The following is a 20,000-nucleotide window of genomic DNA, read 5'->3' as shown; positions in this document are numbered from 1 at the left end:
CACACCTCCACCCCACACAGCTACTTCCCCGCTGCCCTTCATGGATGATCTCATACAGGAAGAGTTTCGGTCATGTGCACACCGTCGGGACCAGACAAGGACTTCTAGAAAACCACACTAGACATTAATTGCTTATTGTTCCATATTTCTTTATTTATTTTTCTCCATCTCACTACTTATTCTGCTCCTTATTGTCTATATTCTTACTACTGTAATGTCCGTTATTGTCCAGAGGACCCCACCAGTTTACAGCCCACCAGAACCAGTGCACCGAGGACACTGTCAGCACTGACATCCACACGTCTCTCACACATCTGGAGGACATGGACAGTTATGTTCCAGTGCTGTTCACTGATTACAGCTCAGCAGTCAACACAGTCACCCCAACCAAACTGACTGAAACACTCACCACTGGACTCACACCCTCCTTCTGTAAATGGGGCTGAACTTTCTAACAGACAGAATCAGTCAGTCAGAACTGGCAATGTACATCCAGCACAAGGACTGAGAACTCTGGGACCCCCCAGGACTGTGTGGCCGCCCAGTATAACACCAGCATCATCAAACTGGTTTGACTGATCACTGGATGAGACAGCATACAGGAGGGAGGTGACAGACATGGTGACATGGTGTCATGATAACAATCTCTCCCTGAATGCAGACAAGACCAAGAAGATGATTGTTGACCCAAGGAGGAAGGAGAAGCAACAGCACACACCACTACAGACAGGAGAGATGGAGGTGAACTCCTTCACCTTCCTGGAGTTCACATCAGTGAGGACCTCACCTGGACCTACAACACACCCCACATCAGTGAGGACATCACCTGGTCCTACAACACACACACCCCACATCAGTGAGGACCTCACCTGGACCTACAACACACACACCCCACATCAGTGAGGACCTCACCTGGACCTACAACACACACACCCCACATCAGTGAAGACCTCACCTGGACCTACAACACACACTCCACATCAGTGAGGACCTCACCTGGACCTACAACACACACACCCCACATCAGTGAGGACCTCACCTGGACCTACAACATACACACCCCACATCAGTGAGGACCTCACCTGGACCTACAACACACCCCCCACATCAGTGAGGACCTCACCTGGACCTACAACAAACACCACATCATAAAGAAATCCCAACAGTATCTGCTGTGTCCTCTGTTTATGTACGATACCCAGCATGACCTGCAGGTTAACACTCTCCTGACATCAGAACTCTGAAAATGTTCAGCTCTTGTTCACAGTTTTATTGACAACAGGAGGAAACGTGAAACTGAATCACATGAAAGACAAATCAACAACAAGCCAGCCACAACAAGTACCGATATACACAAAACACAATGCAGCAAACTTCACAGAGAATAACATTATCCACCAAATAATGATCTGTGATTACAAATAACAATACAATAAACTACACACAACCACAATGTTTTCAAAAGGTATGAGATGTACGCAGACAACTGCATTAGCACGGCTATAATAACTACAATAACTATAATAACTACAATAACTAGAACTCTTGGAGTTGTATTCTCTCACTCTACGATCGCTACACACAGAAACCGACTCGCTGCTACTGACACCCTGTGGTTCATAAATGAATTACAACTAACCTCAAAAAATGGAACAGAGTTTATAAACTCCTGACAGAACAGCATCTGTACTTCCTGAGGAGGCTGAGGAAATGTAGCATGTCAACTAAAACTCAGCAGTTCTACAGGAGAATGATGGAGAGTGAACTCACCAGCCACCACAGTATGATATGGGAACTGCACTACTCAGGAATGGAAGACTCAGTTTTCATTATTTTCTCATTCTCACTCTTTCATAAACACACACAGACACCAACACAGAAACACATACGCACACACACACACACACACACCCACACACATACACGTAAGCACACACAAACAAACCCACATACGCATGCACACACTAACGTTCCATACCTGAGTGTGCCCAGTCTGCAGTGGGGATCCTCCAGTCTAGCAGAGAGCAGCTTCACTCCTGACTCTCCTGGGTGGTTGTACGTAAGGTCCAGTTCTTTCAGGTGGGAGGGGTTTGACCTCAGAGCTGAAGCCAGAGAAGAACAGCCTTCCTCTGTGACCAAACAACCAGACAGTCTGCAGAAAGGAGGGAAACAGAGACAGAGAGTGAGATGCACTTCCAGAGCAGCCTGCATGGGGCAGCTAGAGAGGCTGGTAACTGTAATGGAGGTTCCTCCACTCTCATCTCTCTCCGGCGTCCTCCATGGTAGATGGTTTTGTTCACTCTTCTCCAGATCGCTGCTGTCTGTGTTTATTTTTGCTCTTATTTTTATTCAGCCCTTCAGAACTCTAGTGCACTATTAACCTACATCAGAAGAACCCCAAAGCTGGACTTACACTGTGTGATTTCAGTGGTCTTATTAGACTGTTACATGTCAGACTGTATGAGATGATGCCAGTAAAATCTTGGCAGAATTCTACATCTGGCTGTGATAACAGGAGTAAAAACACTGTCACATTTCTGGACCTGTGACTCAGAGATAAAGTCTATGAATCCTAAGCGATGCATACTTTTTTTGGAAGTTGCAAAGCTGATGCCAGACTTTCACAAGTGTCCTCAAGATTACAGATAGCTAGACTGCAAGTAGATACAACTGACAATACAATATAGTCTACAGTAGATACACTAAATATTACAATGTAAGTCATTCTGGATAAAAGCATCTGCCAAATGCTGTAAAAGTAAATATAAATGTACTCTTATGTGGTCATGGAACTGTCTTGGCTTTATAGGACATTTCTGAGAAATAGATATCCAAAATCAACCTGAATGAAACATGAATTCACCCAAAGGTATTATTATTTTAATAGGAGTTTATGAAAAATAGTAGAGTGAAATCTGTCCAAACGTACTCTGCTGATACTCTGCAAATTCAGTCTATACAAAATGAGTGCATTATTTTGCCTAAAGGTAGTTTGACTTTAATATGGATTTATGAAGACATTGTACAGTGAGTGTCCAAACTTACTCTGCTAATAGTCAAGGGCTTCTACTCACATGTGGTAGTGGAACTGTTTTTGCATTTTGTTAAAATTCAGAAAAATATGTAAAACTTCAATACAGATTTATTAATGATCTGGTGATGGCCAAGGGCCACCATTCAATTGGCAGTGGAATATTTCAGCCCTGGAGTTCCCCTGCCCTGCACATTTGCCACATTTCACTAGTGATGACCCCTGTTTCAGCTGGCAGTCAAGATCTATAATAACCTTCTGAGAAACATTATGTAGAAAAATCATTTTCCACAATGCTTATTAAGATGTGTAAATATATTAGCAATTGTGTTTAATGTAATTATGCAATTAAACTAGTTCAATCAAATAAACTGTATTTTGTACTTTTAAATGTAGTAAACGTGCATGTCCATCAAAGCTCTTAAAAATACGCAAGTCTGTTTCTTTGCTTAGGAAGAGTTCGATTGCGGTGAGCAGCGAAATACCGTAAAATCGCGCATATAGGCGCAATGAATTTAAACCGCGGATGACTTGACCGTGAATCGCTAAAGCGCGATAGCGTGATCGCGGTTGTAACCTAGTGACCACCTGTAACCTAGTAACCACCTGTAACCTAGTAACCACCTGTAACCTAGCTACAAGGTTTAAATGTGTTTAAACTGATGTAGGGGACATGACTGATTAATACACAGCTGTACTTCATGAACACCAGATGTTATAAATCACATCCCCGTCAAATCTCCCGTCACACCCGCACCCTCCTCCCTCCTGCTCTCAACTACGTGAAGATCCAACCGCATTTCTCCTAAAGACTGTAACTTGATTGTTGCAAAGACAAGAAGTCCAATCTTGCTTATTGACGGTTTGGTCAAATTGTTGAGACTGTTAGCTGGTTAGATATCTGTGCTGAACAGTAAACAACTAAACAAATCAACATAGCTAGACTTTCTTTGCTAACATTACCTAGTTAGCTGTTAGCCATGAATGACGATCAGAGATTCAGTGAAAAACTCACACAGGCTTTGTCTGTCTGTCTTAGTCCATCTACTTTTACTTTTTGTCTGTCCCTTTCTGGTATTTTCCTTTTCTCTTGGAAATCACCATAGCAGCAAATATCCTCCAATTCCAGTTTGAGATTTTCTGTCATTTTCATGATCCACTACAGTTCTCTTCACCTCAGTAAGTTAAAACAGCTCCCCTGATGCTATTGGCTACTGTAATGACGTCATTCAACAATCTGCCGCCCCGGCCGTCCTACCACATATGTGATTGGATAAAATTACTGTCACTCAAATTGAGAAATTTGTACTCATATTCCTGTTACTGCTGGACACAAGTGCTTCTTGGATATTCTTGTTATTACTACCTTTATTTTTTTTTCAAATGGTACAATTTTAAAAATTTGTGGAGTGTTTTTATTGTACCTTTTGACATTTTTTAATACGTCAACATAGACTTCCTAAAAACACAAGGGCAACAATCACAAGGTTATTACTGTATTTCTAGACCAAACTGTTTTCTGCTGTTTCGTGTGCTCCCAGTTTTAGTTGAGAAAAATATTAGGAACATTATCTTCACTACATATAATGGTGTTATACTGTTTCTGACCATTCTGGTGCCCTACACACACCCAAACACACCCTGCTGCTACCACACTACACTTACAGTGAAACTACAAACACTCCATAACTGCAGCCTGATTAGATTTAATAGACAGACTGAATACAGGCATGCTAATAGAACACAGATTTGTACCTTCAGTTTCCAGAGTTGGCTCTGTCCTAGAACAACTCCCCCAGGTCATTGTGCCAGTGTTGGGTAGCGTAGTCTATTGTGTGGCTGTGTGTATCAACATAAAATATCGTGGGTGTAGAAGATTACTGTACAATCACTGAGTGGATTTGAACTTGTTACATCTACTACTGTATTTTCTTTTCCCTCTTATGGCTTATGTTTAATGAAGACAGGTTTGGGGTGGAGCATGTGTTGGGTTTGGCTTTTATTCTGGCTTATACTCCCCATAGAGACAGATGGCATGTTTGTAGATCTCTATTACTTTTTAGTAATAGTGGTTTGTGCTCAGAATAAAGTGTCTGTTGTGGTCTCTCCCCCTACACTGGCACATAACAGGGATGTATAAAGGTTGGTATCTCTCTCTAATCATCTGCAGCTGAAATAACCAGCAACTGAAGATGGCTGCCTCCAACACGCCAAACACTGTAAGATAAAACTGATGATTTTCTTCATAATTTGTGAACCCTAAAGACGGCCATGTTACTATATTGTGTGGGATGTAGCTTGGACACATATTAAAACTGTAGCATAACCATTGTATTAGAGTGTTGCTATGAACAATGCATTAAATAAGAGTTTTACACATTTTTTTTTTTTTTAACAGAGCAGTGCCTTGACTCTCCCACTATTTGTATTTTATATATTTTCCCTGCAAAACACCTTCACTATTGTTTCTGAACTTCTGAGCCCTTCAGACATCTTGTGTTTTTAAGTATTTTCTGTGGTCAGTGTTTGTTCTCCTGTATGGAGGAAGCAGAAAGACAAGGAGCACAGCAAGGGGTCCAGTGAGGAGCACATTCCATCAGTGGGGGTCACACACAGATAATAGTTCTGCCTCTCTAACACACACAAATAGATCTGTCTGTCTCTCTCTATTTCACACACACACACACACACACACACACACACAAACTCACAGATAATAGTTCTGTCTCACACTTACAAATAATAGATCTGTCTCTCTCTCTGTCTCTCTCTCTATTTCTCTCTCATACACACACACACACACACACACAGATAATAGTTGTGTTTCTCTCTTTCTCTCTCTCTCTCTCCCTCTCACACACACACACATACAAATAATAGTTCTCTCACTCTCATGCACACACACAGATAAAAGTTCTCTCTCCCTCTCTCTCACACACACACACAAACACACACACACACACACACACAAATAATAGTTCTGTCTCTCCCTCACACACACACGTTTCAATCGAGGTGAAGCATTATAAACAGTAAATGAAACAACTGGCTCTGAACTAAACAGTGTGAGGTCTGGTTTACTGTGTATAAACAGTAGCTATATTGGCCCTGAACTAAACAGTGTGAGGTCTGGTTTACTGTGTATATACAGTAGTCATATTGGCCCTGAACTAAACAGTGTGAGGTCTGGTTTATTGTGTATAAACAGTAGTCATATTGGCCCTGAACTAAACAGTGTGAGGTCTGGTTTACTGTGTATAAACAGTAGTTATATTGATCCTGAACTAAATAGTGTGAGCTCTGGCTTGTTTGCTGGCAAATAATTTCAGCACCAAATGTCCAGTTGAGGCCTGCAGAACATATTTACTGGGGGGACAGATGGGACCAGTGAACATCTTGTGGTGACACACTAAAATGGCCTTACAGCACAGAGGAATTTCAGGGTACACAAGTTAAGTGTATAATAAGATACATACATACTGTTTAATTCCTTATCAGATTATGACAATCACATGAAGTCAGTAAGGGAGTCATTCATTAACCCATAAGATTACATTTTGAATGAATCATCACCAATAAATCAAGGGTGTGGGTTACATAAACATAAATATTATTATCTGAGAAAGGTTCATTTCTGTCCAGCACTTAATATTTTATATCACTTACAAGTATCTTCCATTCTTTGATTCATACCCTTGATAAAGGTTGTATTTCAAGATTCCAAAAATTGTGTGTGTGGTTATAATTCTATGTTTAGTTATAATTCTACAAGTGGTTATAATTCTATGTTTAGTTCTAATACTACAAGTAGTTATAAGTCTCCCTGTGGTTATAATTTTACAAGTGGTGATCATTCTTGATGTGTCTACATTCTGTAGTATCAAATAATGAATTATGGACGCAGAAATGTCAGAAATGTCTGAAGTTCTGATGTAATTACAAAACACCACACATGCTAGGTACCACACACACACACACACACACACACACACACACACACACACACACACACACACACACACACACATTTAGACAATATCCCACCCAAAAACACAAGGGAATCATGTGATTGTAAAAGTGTCCTGTAATGTGTCTAGAATCTCAATAGTTCAGCTTTAAATGTTTTAATTAAGATTTTAAGGGCTTGTATTTGCAGAGAGATTAGAATGACTGATGTTTACAGTGTTTCCATACATAAACTAGATAAAATCACTCAGTGAAAATCTTACATTAGAACACTTCATTTTACAACACTATTGTTGGGAGTTTCTGAATATATTCATCCTGTAAGACATTTTGCTAAATTTCTGCGCTCAGGTGACCAAAAATGCAGCTTGTGGACAAAATGCCAAAGCGCCTAGCTGAAGCAGCATTGTAATAAATACACCTGTACACGTGGACAAGGACTCATCTGTGTCTCCTCTTTACAATGTTATATTTCCCTTCTAGACTTGAATATCTGCTTATGCATCACAAATGTAACTCTTTGTCTCCACAGTGTGGTCATTTAATGAAATGCAGCGAGGTTTCAACAGAAAACTATATTTAGAAATATTTAGAGAAGAGAACTTTATAACATAATATAAAAATGTATATTTCCTTGCATTGCCTTATCTGGCAATGTTTGTTTAATACTGTACTATAAGGGAGTTGACACTGACCTTTTTAAAATGCCTCTTTATTTACATTCAAAAATAGTCACAGAAACTCACCTGAGAATCTCCAGTTTACAGTGTGAACTCTTCAGTCCAGCACAGAGCTGCTCCACTCCTGAATTCTGCAGGTCATTATTATTCATCTCCAGCTCTCTCAGTGAGTTTTCTGTTTGTAGAACTGATGTGAGAGATTTGCAAGACTCTTCCGTGAGACCACAGCCAGATAGTCTGTAAAAGAGTAAATACAGTAAATAATGTAGTTCAATCAGAGGATGATGAATTAAAAGATCTGAACTGCTAATAACAATGTAAAGAAGAGCTAGAAAGGTCTGGAACACACTGATGGTTTTTCAGCCTTTTAATTTTACAAACACAGCAGCATTTCAACACTACTGTGTCTTCATCAAAGACAAAATGGACAAAGACATGACAAATAACATTCATTAGCAACCTAAGACAGGTGACCAAATAATGGATGGTTGGTTCATAAGTCAGTGAATGGCAGTTACCATAATCAGAGTCCAAATATCAAAATATCCCACCCCTAACACCATAACAGGAAACAGAACAACATAGATATCATTCAATGTTTCACAAATACAAACACACTAATATACAAACAGAAAATATTGTTGGAAGACATGCAGAGTAGTGTTTATGGAGGAATAAACACTGCGGTATTGATTATGGAGGAATAAACACTGCAGTAGTGATTATGGAGGAATAAACACTGCAGTATTGATTATGTTGGAATGAACAATGCAGTAGTGATTATGGAGGGATAAACACCACTGTATTGATTATTTTAGAATAATCACTGTAGTATTTATTATGGAGAAATAAAGACTGCAGTAGTGACTATGGAATAATGAACACTGCAGTAGTGAATATTAGTGTATGAACACTGCAGTAGTAATGATGGTGGGATGAACACTGCAGTAGTGATTATGGAGGAATGGACAGAATGCAGAGAGCAGAATCTTTTACTAGTGTTTACATTCCTGTGCTCACACTATGAGTCACTGATCATGAAACATTCTCCTCTGCCTTTGCTTTTCCCAGTGAGGTCCTGAGTTCTGTCTGTGTGGTGCACCGAGAATCCTGGAGGCTTAATAGCTGAAGTCAAGGAGCCCATCAATCAGTCAGGTGTGTGTGAGGCAGACCCCATCAGTCAGTCAGGTGTGTATGAGGCAGACCCCATCAGTCAGTCAGGTGTGTGTGAGGCAGACCCCATCAGTCAGTCAGGTGTGTGTTAGGTAGACCCCATCAGTCAGTCAGGTGTGTGTGAGGCAGACCCCATCAGTCAGTCAGGTGTGTGTGAGGCAGACCCCATCAGTCAGTTAAGTGTGTGTGAGGCAACTATCTCATGTCTGCTGTTGACATGAAATGTGTCCCTGGCGTTTGTCCTTCATGGACTGTATGTGTGCAGTAAAATACTGGGGAGAAGAGGACAGTTCACATGTTTCAGTTGGATCAGAACTGACTCACTTCTCCTGCACTGCTTGTGTGAGGACTCAAGCACATCTGACTTTTTGTACAAAAGAACTGATACGGTCAGTTTCACAACTGTGCTTATATGCATTTGAGTAGAGCCAAATACTAACACTTTCTGAAATTCAAGAAAAAACTTTCAACTGTTCACTCAAATTATGCTGATGATATGATTTGTAAAGAAAAGCATTGTATTAAACTTGAGAGAAATGCAAAACAATCATTTTCACTAGTGGTCTGAGATATTGGTCCCACTGTATGTGAGCAACAGCAGTAACCTGCTACAGTTTTAGGTGAGTGACAGTAGTAACAGCATTAGCTTCTGGGAGACTCACTGCATGTTACACTGATCACACAGAGCTGTGAATGTCACTGCATGCTACACTCATCATTTTACATTTATGGCATTTAGCTGACGCTTTTATCCAAAGCATCTTACAATTATGACAACTTGAGCAATTGAGGGTTAAGGGTCTTGCTCAGGGGCCCAACAGTGGCAACTCGGCAGTGGTGGGGCTTGAACCAGCAACCTTCTAATTAAATGTCAAGTACCTCAATCACACAGAGCTGAAGGTATAGTACTGGAATCAGTTGCTGTTAATGATGTTAGTTTATTTTGACTTAAATCTATTTACAACTAGATTATGACAAATTGCCTTGGTAAAATATTTAAACAATGAAAATGTTTCAGATGAAGTCATATTAACACCTACACCTTTATAATGTGCCCAATAACCATCATCGGCTCTAAAGAAAACCTGTGATAAAATTTGAAAACTGCCATCAGTGTGAAATATATATGTGTGTGTGTGTGTGTGTGCGCGCGCATGTGTATACATTGGTCATGCTCATCCTTGTGCACTTTTCTCTGTATTGGTCAGTAGTGGTTGAACTGTAATGTTAATCAGAAAGCTGAACTGATAGTTCATATTTGAACCGTTTTGTATGTTACACTGGGTGGTGTGGTGTGGTTGGTGTGTGTGTGTGTGTGTGTGTGTGTGTGTGTGCGTGCGCGTGTACACACTGATAGTTCGTACTTGAACACTTCTGTATGTTACACTGCAGCACATTTTCTGTCTGTTTCACTAAGAGTGTGAACTATAAACACTGTTGGCCACTGTTTTAAATGTAGGACCATTCTCAACACACAGACACACAACTACCCATGACATCAAATATCATTTAACCATCATTAATACATTTAAACTAATTAATCACTGGACAGTGTTACTACATTCCAATGTTCCACAACTTTATGGTTTAACTTAAGCACCTGGTGTTGGAGCCTTCAATCACCTACATGTGCTTTAATATAGGATCTCTCTATCCTTCTCTGTCTAATGTTCTCTCTCTCCTTTTCATTTTTCATAGAAGACCTTCTGAGTCAAGAACATCCACTGCCTGCTACACCCACTGTTCATCTCTAAATGAAAATACTCACATGGCTTTTCTGGATACTTTGACCACTGGCAGCATTCTCAGCAGACATTCCTCTGATGGGTCATATTTCCTCAGGTCAAACTCATCCAGCTCCTCTTCTGAGTTCAGCAACACAAACACCAGAGCTGACCACTGAGCAGGAGACAGTCTGGCTCCATGGAGACCACTGATACTTCCTCTGCTCAGGTATGTTTGGACTTCCTGCACTAGAGAATGATCATTCAGTTCATTCAGACAGTGGAACAGATTGATGGATTTCTCTGTAGAGGAACTGTCACTGATCTTCTCCTTGATGTACTTGACTGTTTCCTCTTTGCTGGGAGAGCTGCTTCCTGTCTGTGTCAGTAGGTCTCGTAAGAGAGTCTGATTGGACTCCAGTGAGAGACCCAGAAGGAAGCGAAGGAAAAGGTCCAGGTGTCCATTTTGACTCTGTAAGGCCTTGTCCACTGCACTGTTGAGGAAGACAGACATTGGGGTTTTGACCATTTCAGGGTGTTGCTGTTGCAGCACATTGGTGTTGGTGGAGATTAAGGAAATAAACACATATACAGCAGCCAGAAACTCCTGAACACTCAGATGTACAAAGCTAAACACCTTCCCCAGCTGTAGCTCAAACTCCTCTCTGAAGATCTGAGTGCACATTCCTGAATACACTGATATTTCTCTGACACCAATGCCACAGTTTCTCAGGTCTTCCTCATAGAAGATCAGGTTGCCTTTTTCTAGCTGTTGGAAAGCCAGTTTTCCCAGTGCCAAAACATTTTTTCTCATGTGATGTGGGTGAGTCCTTTTTTGTCCTTTCATACTTCGTCCATACTTTTGGTCTTTGTGTCTGAGTTGAAAGATCAGGAAGTGTGTGAACACCTGAGTCAGAGTCTTGGGGATCTCACCACTCTCTGCTTCACCCAACATTCTCTCTAAAACAGTGGCTGCAATCCAACAGAAGACTGGAATGTGGCACATGATGTAGAGGCTTTTTGACGACTTCATGTGTGTGATGATTCTATTGGCCAGGCTCTGATCACTGATTCTCTTCCTGAAATATTCCTCTTTCTGTGGTTCACTGAACCCTCTTACCTCTGTTACCTGGTCAACACACTCAGGAGGGATCTGATTGGCTGCTGCTGGTCGAGAGGTTATCCAGAGGAGAGCAGAGGGAAGCAGATTCCCCTTGATGAGGTTTGTCAGCAGCACATCCACTGAGGTTGATTCTGTTACATCCCTCAATCTCTCATTGTTCTGGAAATCTAGAGGAAGTCTACACTCATCCAGACCATCAAAGATGAACAGAATTTTGTAGCTGGTATAATGTTTAGGTTTTAATTCACATGTTTCTGGGAAAAAGCAATGAAGAAGCTCCACCAGACTGAACTTTTTCTCCTTCATCAAATTCAGCTCCCTAAAAGGAAGTGGGAATATTAAGAGAACATCCTGAATTATGTTTCCTTCAGACCAGTCTAGTATGAACTTCTGCACAGAGACTGTTTTGCCAATTCCAGCCACTCCTTTAGTCAGCACAGTTCTGATGGCTTTGTCTTGTTCTGGTAAGGGTCTAAAGATGTCACTGCATTTGATGGGTGTCTCCTGTGTTGCTGTTCTCCTGGATGCTGCCTCAATCTGTCTCACCTCATGCTCATTATTGACCTCTCCACTCCCTCCCTCTGTGATGTAGAGCTCTGTGTAGATCTCATTCAGAAGTGCTGTGGTTCCCTGCTGTGAGATTCCTTCATGAATCTTCTGACATCTGTCCCTCAGTTTGGATTTGAGCTTTCTGTGGCAAGCAGGGGCCAGTTCTGATAAAAGAGGAAGACAACAGAACACATGCTAATCTCTTTTAGATTCAGATTCATTCATAAAAGACTCATTACAGGAGTTACAGGAAAAGAGATAAACAGATTGTTATAAATAGATTGTTTATTCCTGCTAGATTGGGCATGAAACTTCCAGTGGTAAATCTTAGTCAATTCAAGGACTGACAGCCTTAGATTTCAAGATTAACAGACATTGTATTATACATTATTTTATTGATAATATTTATTGGTCATCAATAACACCAAATGGTCAGTAGTTTAAAACCAGTTGAGGTTCCACCACACACACTGGTAACCATCACCTGACTGAGGAGATCTACAACCCAGACTGGACAAGGGGGGGGGGGGGGACAACCTGTGATCTGTGAGATAGGACCTGTGTTCTAATGCGATCTGTGAGATAGGACCTGTGTTCTAATGTGATCTGTGAGATAGGACCTGTGTTCTAATGTGATCTGTGAGGTAGGACCTGTGTTCTAATGTGATCTGTGAGATAGGACCTGTGTTCTAATGTGATCTGTGAGACAGGACCTGTGTTCTAATGTGATCTGTGAGATAGGAACTGTGTTCTAATGTGATCTGTGAAATAGGACCTGTGTTCTAATGTGATCTGTGATCTGTGTTCTAATGTGATCTGTGAGATAGGACCTGTGTTCTAATGTGATCTGTGAGATAGGACCTGTGTTCTAATGTGATCTGTGAGGTAGGACCCGTGTTCTAATGTGATCTGTGATCTGTGTTCTAATGTGATCTGTGAGATAGGACCTGTGTTCTAATGTGATCTGTGAGGTAGGACCTGTTTTCTAATGTGATCTGTGAGATAGGACCTGTGTTCTAATATGATCTGTGAGGTAGGACCTGTGTTCTAATGTGATCTGTGAGGTAGGACCTGTGTTCTAATGTGATCTGTGAGGTAGGACCTGTGTTCTAATGTGATCTGTGAGATAGGACCTGTGTTCTAATGTGATCTGTGAGATAGGACCTGTGTTCCAATGTGATCTGTGAGATAGGACCTGTGTTCCAATGTGATCTGTGAGGTAGGACCTGTGTTCTAATGTGATCTGTGAGATAGGACCTGTGTTCTAATGTGATCTGTGAGATAGGACCTGTGTTCTAATCTGATCTGTGAGATAGGACCTGTGTTCTAATCTGATCTGTGAGATAGGACCTGTGTACTAATGTGATCTGTGAGATAGGACCTGTGTTCTAATGTGATCTGTGAGATAGGAACTGTGTTCTAATGTGATCTGTGAAATAGGACCTGTGTTCTAATGTGATCTGCGATCTGTGTTCTAATGTGATCTGTGAGATAGGACCTGTGTTCTAATGTGATCTGTGAGATAGGACCTGTGTTCTAATGTGATCTGTGAGGTAGAACCTGTGTTCTAATGTGATCTGTGAGATAGGACCTGTGTTCTAATGTGATCTGTGAGGTAGGACCTGTGTTCTAATGTGATCTGTGAGGTAGGACCTGTGTTCTAATGTGATCTGTGATCTGTGTTCTAATGTGATCTGTGAGATAGGACCTGTGTTCTAAGGTGATCTGTGAGGTAGAACCTGTGTTCTAATGTGATCTGTGAGATAGGACCTGTGTTCTAATGTGATCTGTGAGATAGGAACTGTGTTCTAATGTGATCTGTGAAATAGGACCTGTGTTCTAATGTGATCTGTGATCTGTGTTCTAATGTGATCTGTGAGATAGGACCTGTGTTCTAATGTGATCTGTGAGATAGGACCTGTGTTCTAATGTGATCTGTGAGGTAGAACCTGTGTTCTAATGTGATCTGTGAGATAGGACCTGTGTTCTAATGTGATCTGCGATCTGTGTTCTAATGTGATCTGTGAGATAGGACCTGTGTTCTAATGTGATCTGTGAGATAGGACCTGTGTTCTAATGTGATCTGTGAGGTAGAACCTGTGTTCTAATGTGATCTGTGAGATAGGACCTGTGTTCTAATGTGATCTGTGAGGTAGGACCTGTGTTCTAATGTGATCTGTGAGGTAGGACCTGTGTTCTAATGTGATCTGTGATCTGTGTTCTAATGTGATCTGTGAGATAGGACCTGTGTTCTAAGGTGATCTGTGAGGTAGGACCTGTGTTCTAATGTGATCTGTGAGATAGGACCTGTGTTCTAATGTGATCTGTGAGGTAGGACCTGTGTTCCAATGTGATCTGTGAGGTAGGACCTTTGTTGTAATGTGATCTGTGAGGTAGGACCTGTGTTCTAATGTGATCTGTGAGATAGGACCTGTGTTCTAATGTGATCTGTGAGATAGGACCTGTGTTCTAATGTGATCTGTGAGATAGGACCTGTGTTCCAATGTGATCTGTGAGATAGGACCTGTGTTCTAATGTGATCTGTGAGATAGGACCTGTGTTCCAATGTGATCTGTGAGGTAGGACCTGTGTTCTAATGTGATCTGTGAAATAGGACCTGTGTTCTAATGTGATCTGTGAGGTAGGACCTGTGTTCTAATGTGATCTGTGAGATAGGACCTGTGTTCTAATATGATCTGTGAGATAGGACCTGTGTTCTAATGTGATCTGTGAGGTAGGACCTCTGTTCTAATGTGATCTGTGAGGTAGGACCTGTGTTCTAATGTGATCTGTGAGGTAGGACCTGTGTTCTAATCTCAGTTCCAAAGAATAAAGTGACACTTTCTTTTAAGTGATGCTTTTAACATTAAATAAACGCTCACAAGACCCTCAGTAATACATCAGTGATGTAACAGAAGTGAAGCATCTGAAGACATTCAGTAGATTAATTAATTCAGTAGTGTTTTAATTAACTCTTTAAATAAAATCTGTTTATAATCTGATGAATTCAGCATCTTTTCACTTTATTTGGAGTATCAAAGCTCATATCTGCAGGTGTGAACTTGAGAACATATAGCAAGAATAATACATCCTCAACAAGATGTCATAGACATGAAGTTGACAGCTGGATTTTAACTGGATTTCGGATAGGGTTTGAGTCAGGATTAGGGTCAGGGTGAGAGTTAGGATTAGGTTTTGGTTTGAGTTTATGGTTAGATGGGCTGGTTTGAGGTCTGATCACTGGTGTATGACCACTTGAACTATTCCACTTGTGAGTAAACTTGATGGTGATTACTCTGATACTCTGATACTCGGGGGGGGGGGGGGGGGGTGTATGTGGACATAGAAAGAAAGACTATCAACATCTACCAGTGATTTGTGCTCAAATCTCATTGGTCAAACTAAATCTCAGCCCTAAAGAATAACAATGTATCCTCAAAACAGCATTCTGCAAACACATGACACATAGTCCAGCAGTTAATGTGCTGTACTAACAATCAGAAGGTTGTCAGTTCAAGCCCCACCACTACAAAGTTGCCACTGTTGCCACTGCCTTAACCCTCAAATGCTTGAATTGTACTCACAATTTTTTTTTCTTCAATAAAAGCACCTGCTAAATGTAATAATGTCATGACCCAGAGCTCTTACTGGTCAGTAGTGTGTTTAGTGTGTTAACGAGGTCTGTCTGGTTCATCTTCCTCAGGACGTGCAGTGTGATCTCCAGCGCCCCCTCTCTGACACTGCTCTGATCCTCCTCATCCTCCACCTGTCTCTCAGTGCATGCTGGGTAATCTGAGCTCAGTAGATTCTTAAAGCTCTTCAGCTCATTCTTCACCAGAGAGATGATTTTGTCCTCCAGCTCCTGAATAAACAGTATCAGTAAAACTAGTGTTATATACAGATCTTTGTAACACAGGATGATCCATTTAACATGAGAGGGCTGAACTGAGTGGGATTGGGTGGTCATGTGGACATTATGGTTTATAAAAGAACATAAGCATCACATTAACTGAGCTGTATCTTAAAGTTTAAATGTTAGTTAATTTTAGAAAGTTAGAATAGTTTGTGAAGTTTGAGTTTTGTTCATTATCAGTTAAATTACAAAAAAAGTAATTAAAGTAAAGTATGAACCAGTAAACCACAGAGTCTCATCATGATCTGTGAACTAAACACACTCTAATGATAAAGACCCTTCCCCCTCACACACACACACACACACACACACACACACACACACACTTACACACACACACTTACACACACACACTTACACACACACACTTACACACACACACACTTACACACCTTGAACACTGACTCCAGCTTTTCTTTAGAAATGTTTACAGGCTTCTTCTGGTCACTGTGGACAAACAAAACAAAGACTTTAATGGATAATCTACAGTTTATAAACATGAATCCAAGTTAAATTCATGGTTGTGTACATGATGCTGATGATGATGTGATACATGGCTTCAACCCAAACACTGTACTGACAGTAGAGCAGAATAACCAGAGAAGCTGCCCCTGGCCCTCACTCTGGTGATGAAGAATAATGTTTATGTGAAGGGTGCTTCACCAGATACTGGGAAATGAACACAAGAAAATGAACACTGGAACATAAACAATTATATGCACCCCATCCACACAGAGGGCAACAGAACAGAGAGAGAGAGAGAGAGGTGTAACAGAGCGGCTGTGGGGCAGCAGGCAGGATAATCAGGGGTGAAGCCTGACAGGCTGTGGACACTATCAGATACAGATACTGGGAAATGAACACAAGAAAATGAACACTGGAACATAAACAATTATATGCACCCCATCCACACAGAGGGCAACAGAACAGAGAGAGAGAGAGAGAGAGAGAGGTGTAACAGAGCGGCTGTGGGGCAGCAGGCAGGATAATCAGGGGTGAAGCCTGACAGGCTGTGGACACTATCAGATACTGACCAAGAACCAGGGTGAGGGTTAATAAAGAAAGCTGTCTAACAGTTGTGTGTGTGTGTGACATTATTCTACTTTCCAAAGATTGGGTGTATTGTATTTATATTCTGTGTCCCAAACCTGTTAAGTAATACTCAGTGTTCATGCTGGAATCCTTCTCTCTGTAATAGATGAGTAAAGTGTTTTCTCTCGTCTAGATGGTGGTGTGATTCTGGAGAGTTTGTCCATCCTGTGACTGAGGGAGATCCTCTGACTCTACACTGTTTACTTCACCCCACTATCACATCACACCTCAGATCTGATTTATATAAAGATGGATCACTCATCCAGACCCAGACTGCAGGAGAAATGACCATCCGTACTGTCTCAAAGTCAGATGAGGGTGTCTACTACTGTAAACACCCAGAGAGAGGAGAGTCACCACACAGCTGAGTCTCAGAGGTCAAAAAACAGTGAATTTAAATGTTTCTTAACAACCAATTTAAAAGAGGGAATGGATCAAACATGTAACAAATCATTTTGTGATTTATGTGCTTTGTTCAGTTCCCATGAGTTCAGATGGTAATTCCTCCTCTCTTGGCCTGGTTGGTTTGGCTGTGGGACTGAGTTTGGTCCTGTTCCTCATCTTACTGAACCTGCTGTGGTGCTACAAAACCAACACAGTTCTGAGATCAGCTGCGGATCATTTATGAATACTTTAAATGTTATGTGTTTGTATGATACACATCATGAAACCTGTTTACAGTATTAAAACACGTTTAGTTTATTTACATGTTGCTCTGGTGCAGAATCTATGTGCCGCTGTATTGGGAATCAGTCACACATCAGCCAGACATCAGATCAGACCCAGAGAGAGTCAGGAGGTGAGGGGTGTCAGTCACACCACTGCACACTGCTCAGACCATGAACCACTAACAACTTTCCTTACTAACAATTAAAGCTTTAACATTTCTAAGCCAATTTAACTCCTCTTTCATCACTTGTTCCATACTGTGTCCAAAAATCTTTCACTTTGGCATTTACAAAATTAGCTTTTCTTATAAAGCTGAAAACTGCCCACTTATACAACACATCTGTTTGATTTGATCTTTAGAAACCATTTCTCTAAAAACATTTTTTGACTTATTCTTTTGTGATGGTTTTAAGCAGTAGGAGATGGGAAATGATTCTTGCAGATTGTGTCAGGGAGGACTGCACCATCTTTGTGGTTAGAAAGATGAAGGAATGTTCCTTCCCTCTGACATTGTGTGGTATGGCTGGGGGTCTCCAGTACCACAGACTCCACAATAAAAGTGGATGGAGTTAACTGATATGGTAGATGGTACTAGCTAAACTTCCCCTTTCTATAATGTATTTATTACACCAGTCTGTCTGTGACCTGTGCGGTTCTTTATTACCCCAGTCTGTCTGTGTCCTGTGTGGTTCTCTATTACCCCAGTCTGCCTGTGTCCTGTGTGGTTCTTCCTGTTATGACAGTGATTCCTGTGGCCTAATAAATGTCCTCAGCAATTGTATCCTGACGTCTCATCCACCTGCATGTAACAGTTTCTAAAACTAATAACACCAGAACCACCATTATTGCTTTACTATAGTGTCAGTATCACAGAACTGGACTGTTACACCATTACTAATGAGACCAGAACCACCACTATTGCTTTACTATAGTGTCAGTATCACAGAACTGGACTGTCCCACCTGTTCAGGTAAGCAGGACCTCCTAGATGGACCCAAACACATATGAGGTGAAACAGGGAAGGGGACAAAAGAGGTAAAGCAACTGAACAGGAAACCAACAACTGAGAGGGTTTGACCTGAAGGAGTGGGTGAGCAAGACCACACTGTTCTACCCCCTACACTACTGGGAAGAAGGAGTGAGGAGTGATGGAGTGATGGGAGTGATGGGGAATGAAGGAGTGAAGGAGTGATGGGAGTGATGGGGAGTGAAGGGGAGTGGTGAGAGTGAAGGAGTGAAGGGGAGTGGTTGGTGGAGACATAACGGGTGTTTTTACTGTTTAATAGTACGAGCAAACAAAAGAGTTCAACAGTGAAGGGATGTTTAAGGGCCAGAAAACCCTCAGCCACTTCTGATGAAAAACAGTTACTTGTCTGGTCCAACCTTATTAGTTTGACCTGTAGAATGGTGACATTGTTTACTGGGGTAATATTGTTGTGTTATTGGGGGAACTTCACTCCCTCACACACTGGGAGGAACACATCGACCCCACTTATGAAAGAATCTGAGTGTGTAATGTGTCACTCACCGTAGGACTGAGGTCACAGGTCCACTGCTGAATACAGGAGGATTACCCATGGACCAGTCACTCTTCATAGACACACAGCTGGGTGCTGGATTTGCTGCTCTCTCACTCCCCCTCCTGATGATGTTGAATAGTGAAAATAAATCACATTAGAGAACAAACAATTACACCCACAACATTCTTACCCAATCAACTCTACCTGGTACCTGCACTCACTGGACACTTGATTAGAAACAGCTGTCCTTCAGCAACTACACAAACATACCACACACACACACAATCACACCTGTCCTTCAGCAAGTACACAAACATACCACACACACACCCCCACACACACACCACACCTGTCCTTCAGCAACTACACAAACATTACATCTGTCCATCAATAACACACAAACAACAACTGTTCTTCAGCAACTACACAAACATACCACACACACACACACACATCACATCACACCTGTCCTTCAGCAACTACACAAACATACCACACAAACACACACACACACACACACACACCTGTCCTTCAGCAACTACACAAACATACCACACACA

General features: G+C 41.3%; 1 protein-coding gene across 2 annotated transcripts in view; it reads right to left on the bottom strand.

Annotated features, from left to right (window-relative positions):
- Positions 1-20,000, bottom strand: part of LOC145657521 (NLR family CARD domain-containing protein 3-like) — a 65,809-nt gene that overhangs the window by 38,131 nt on the left and 7,678 nt on the right. For both annotated transcript variants that reach the window (XM_081712783.1, XM_081712786.1), the window contains exons 3-8: positions 19,449-19,562; positions 16,552-16,606; positions 15,895-16,108; positions 10,619-12,410; positions 7,744-7,914; positions 1,979-2,152 (exon numbers count right to left, since the gene is read on the bottom strand). In XM_081712783.1, the coding sequence (XP_081568909.1) occupies positions 1,979-2,152; positions 7,744-7,914; positions 10,619-12,410; positions 15,895-16,108; positions 16,552-16,606; positions 19,449-19,562 (2,520 nt within the window). The remainder of the gene's footprint in view (positions 1-1,978; positions 2,153-7,743; positions 7,915-10,618; positions 12,411-15,894; positions 16,109-16,551; positions 16,607-19,448; positions 19,563-20,000) is intronic.

The sequence above is a fragment of the Electrophorus electricus genome, chromosome 1 (genome assembly GCF_041902795.1).
Source record: "Electrophorus electricus isolate QZ-2024a chromosome 1, ASM4190279v1, whole genome shotgun sequence".
In the NCBI taxonomy this organism is placed as follows: Eukaryota; Metazoa; Chordata; class Actinopteri; order Gymnotiformes; family Gymnotidae; genus Electrophorus; species Electrophorus electricus.
Note: the sequence above shows the minus strand (reverse complement) of the source record. Positions and strands in the feature narration are given on the sequence as shown.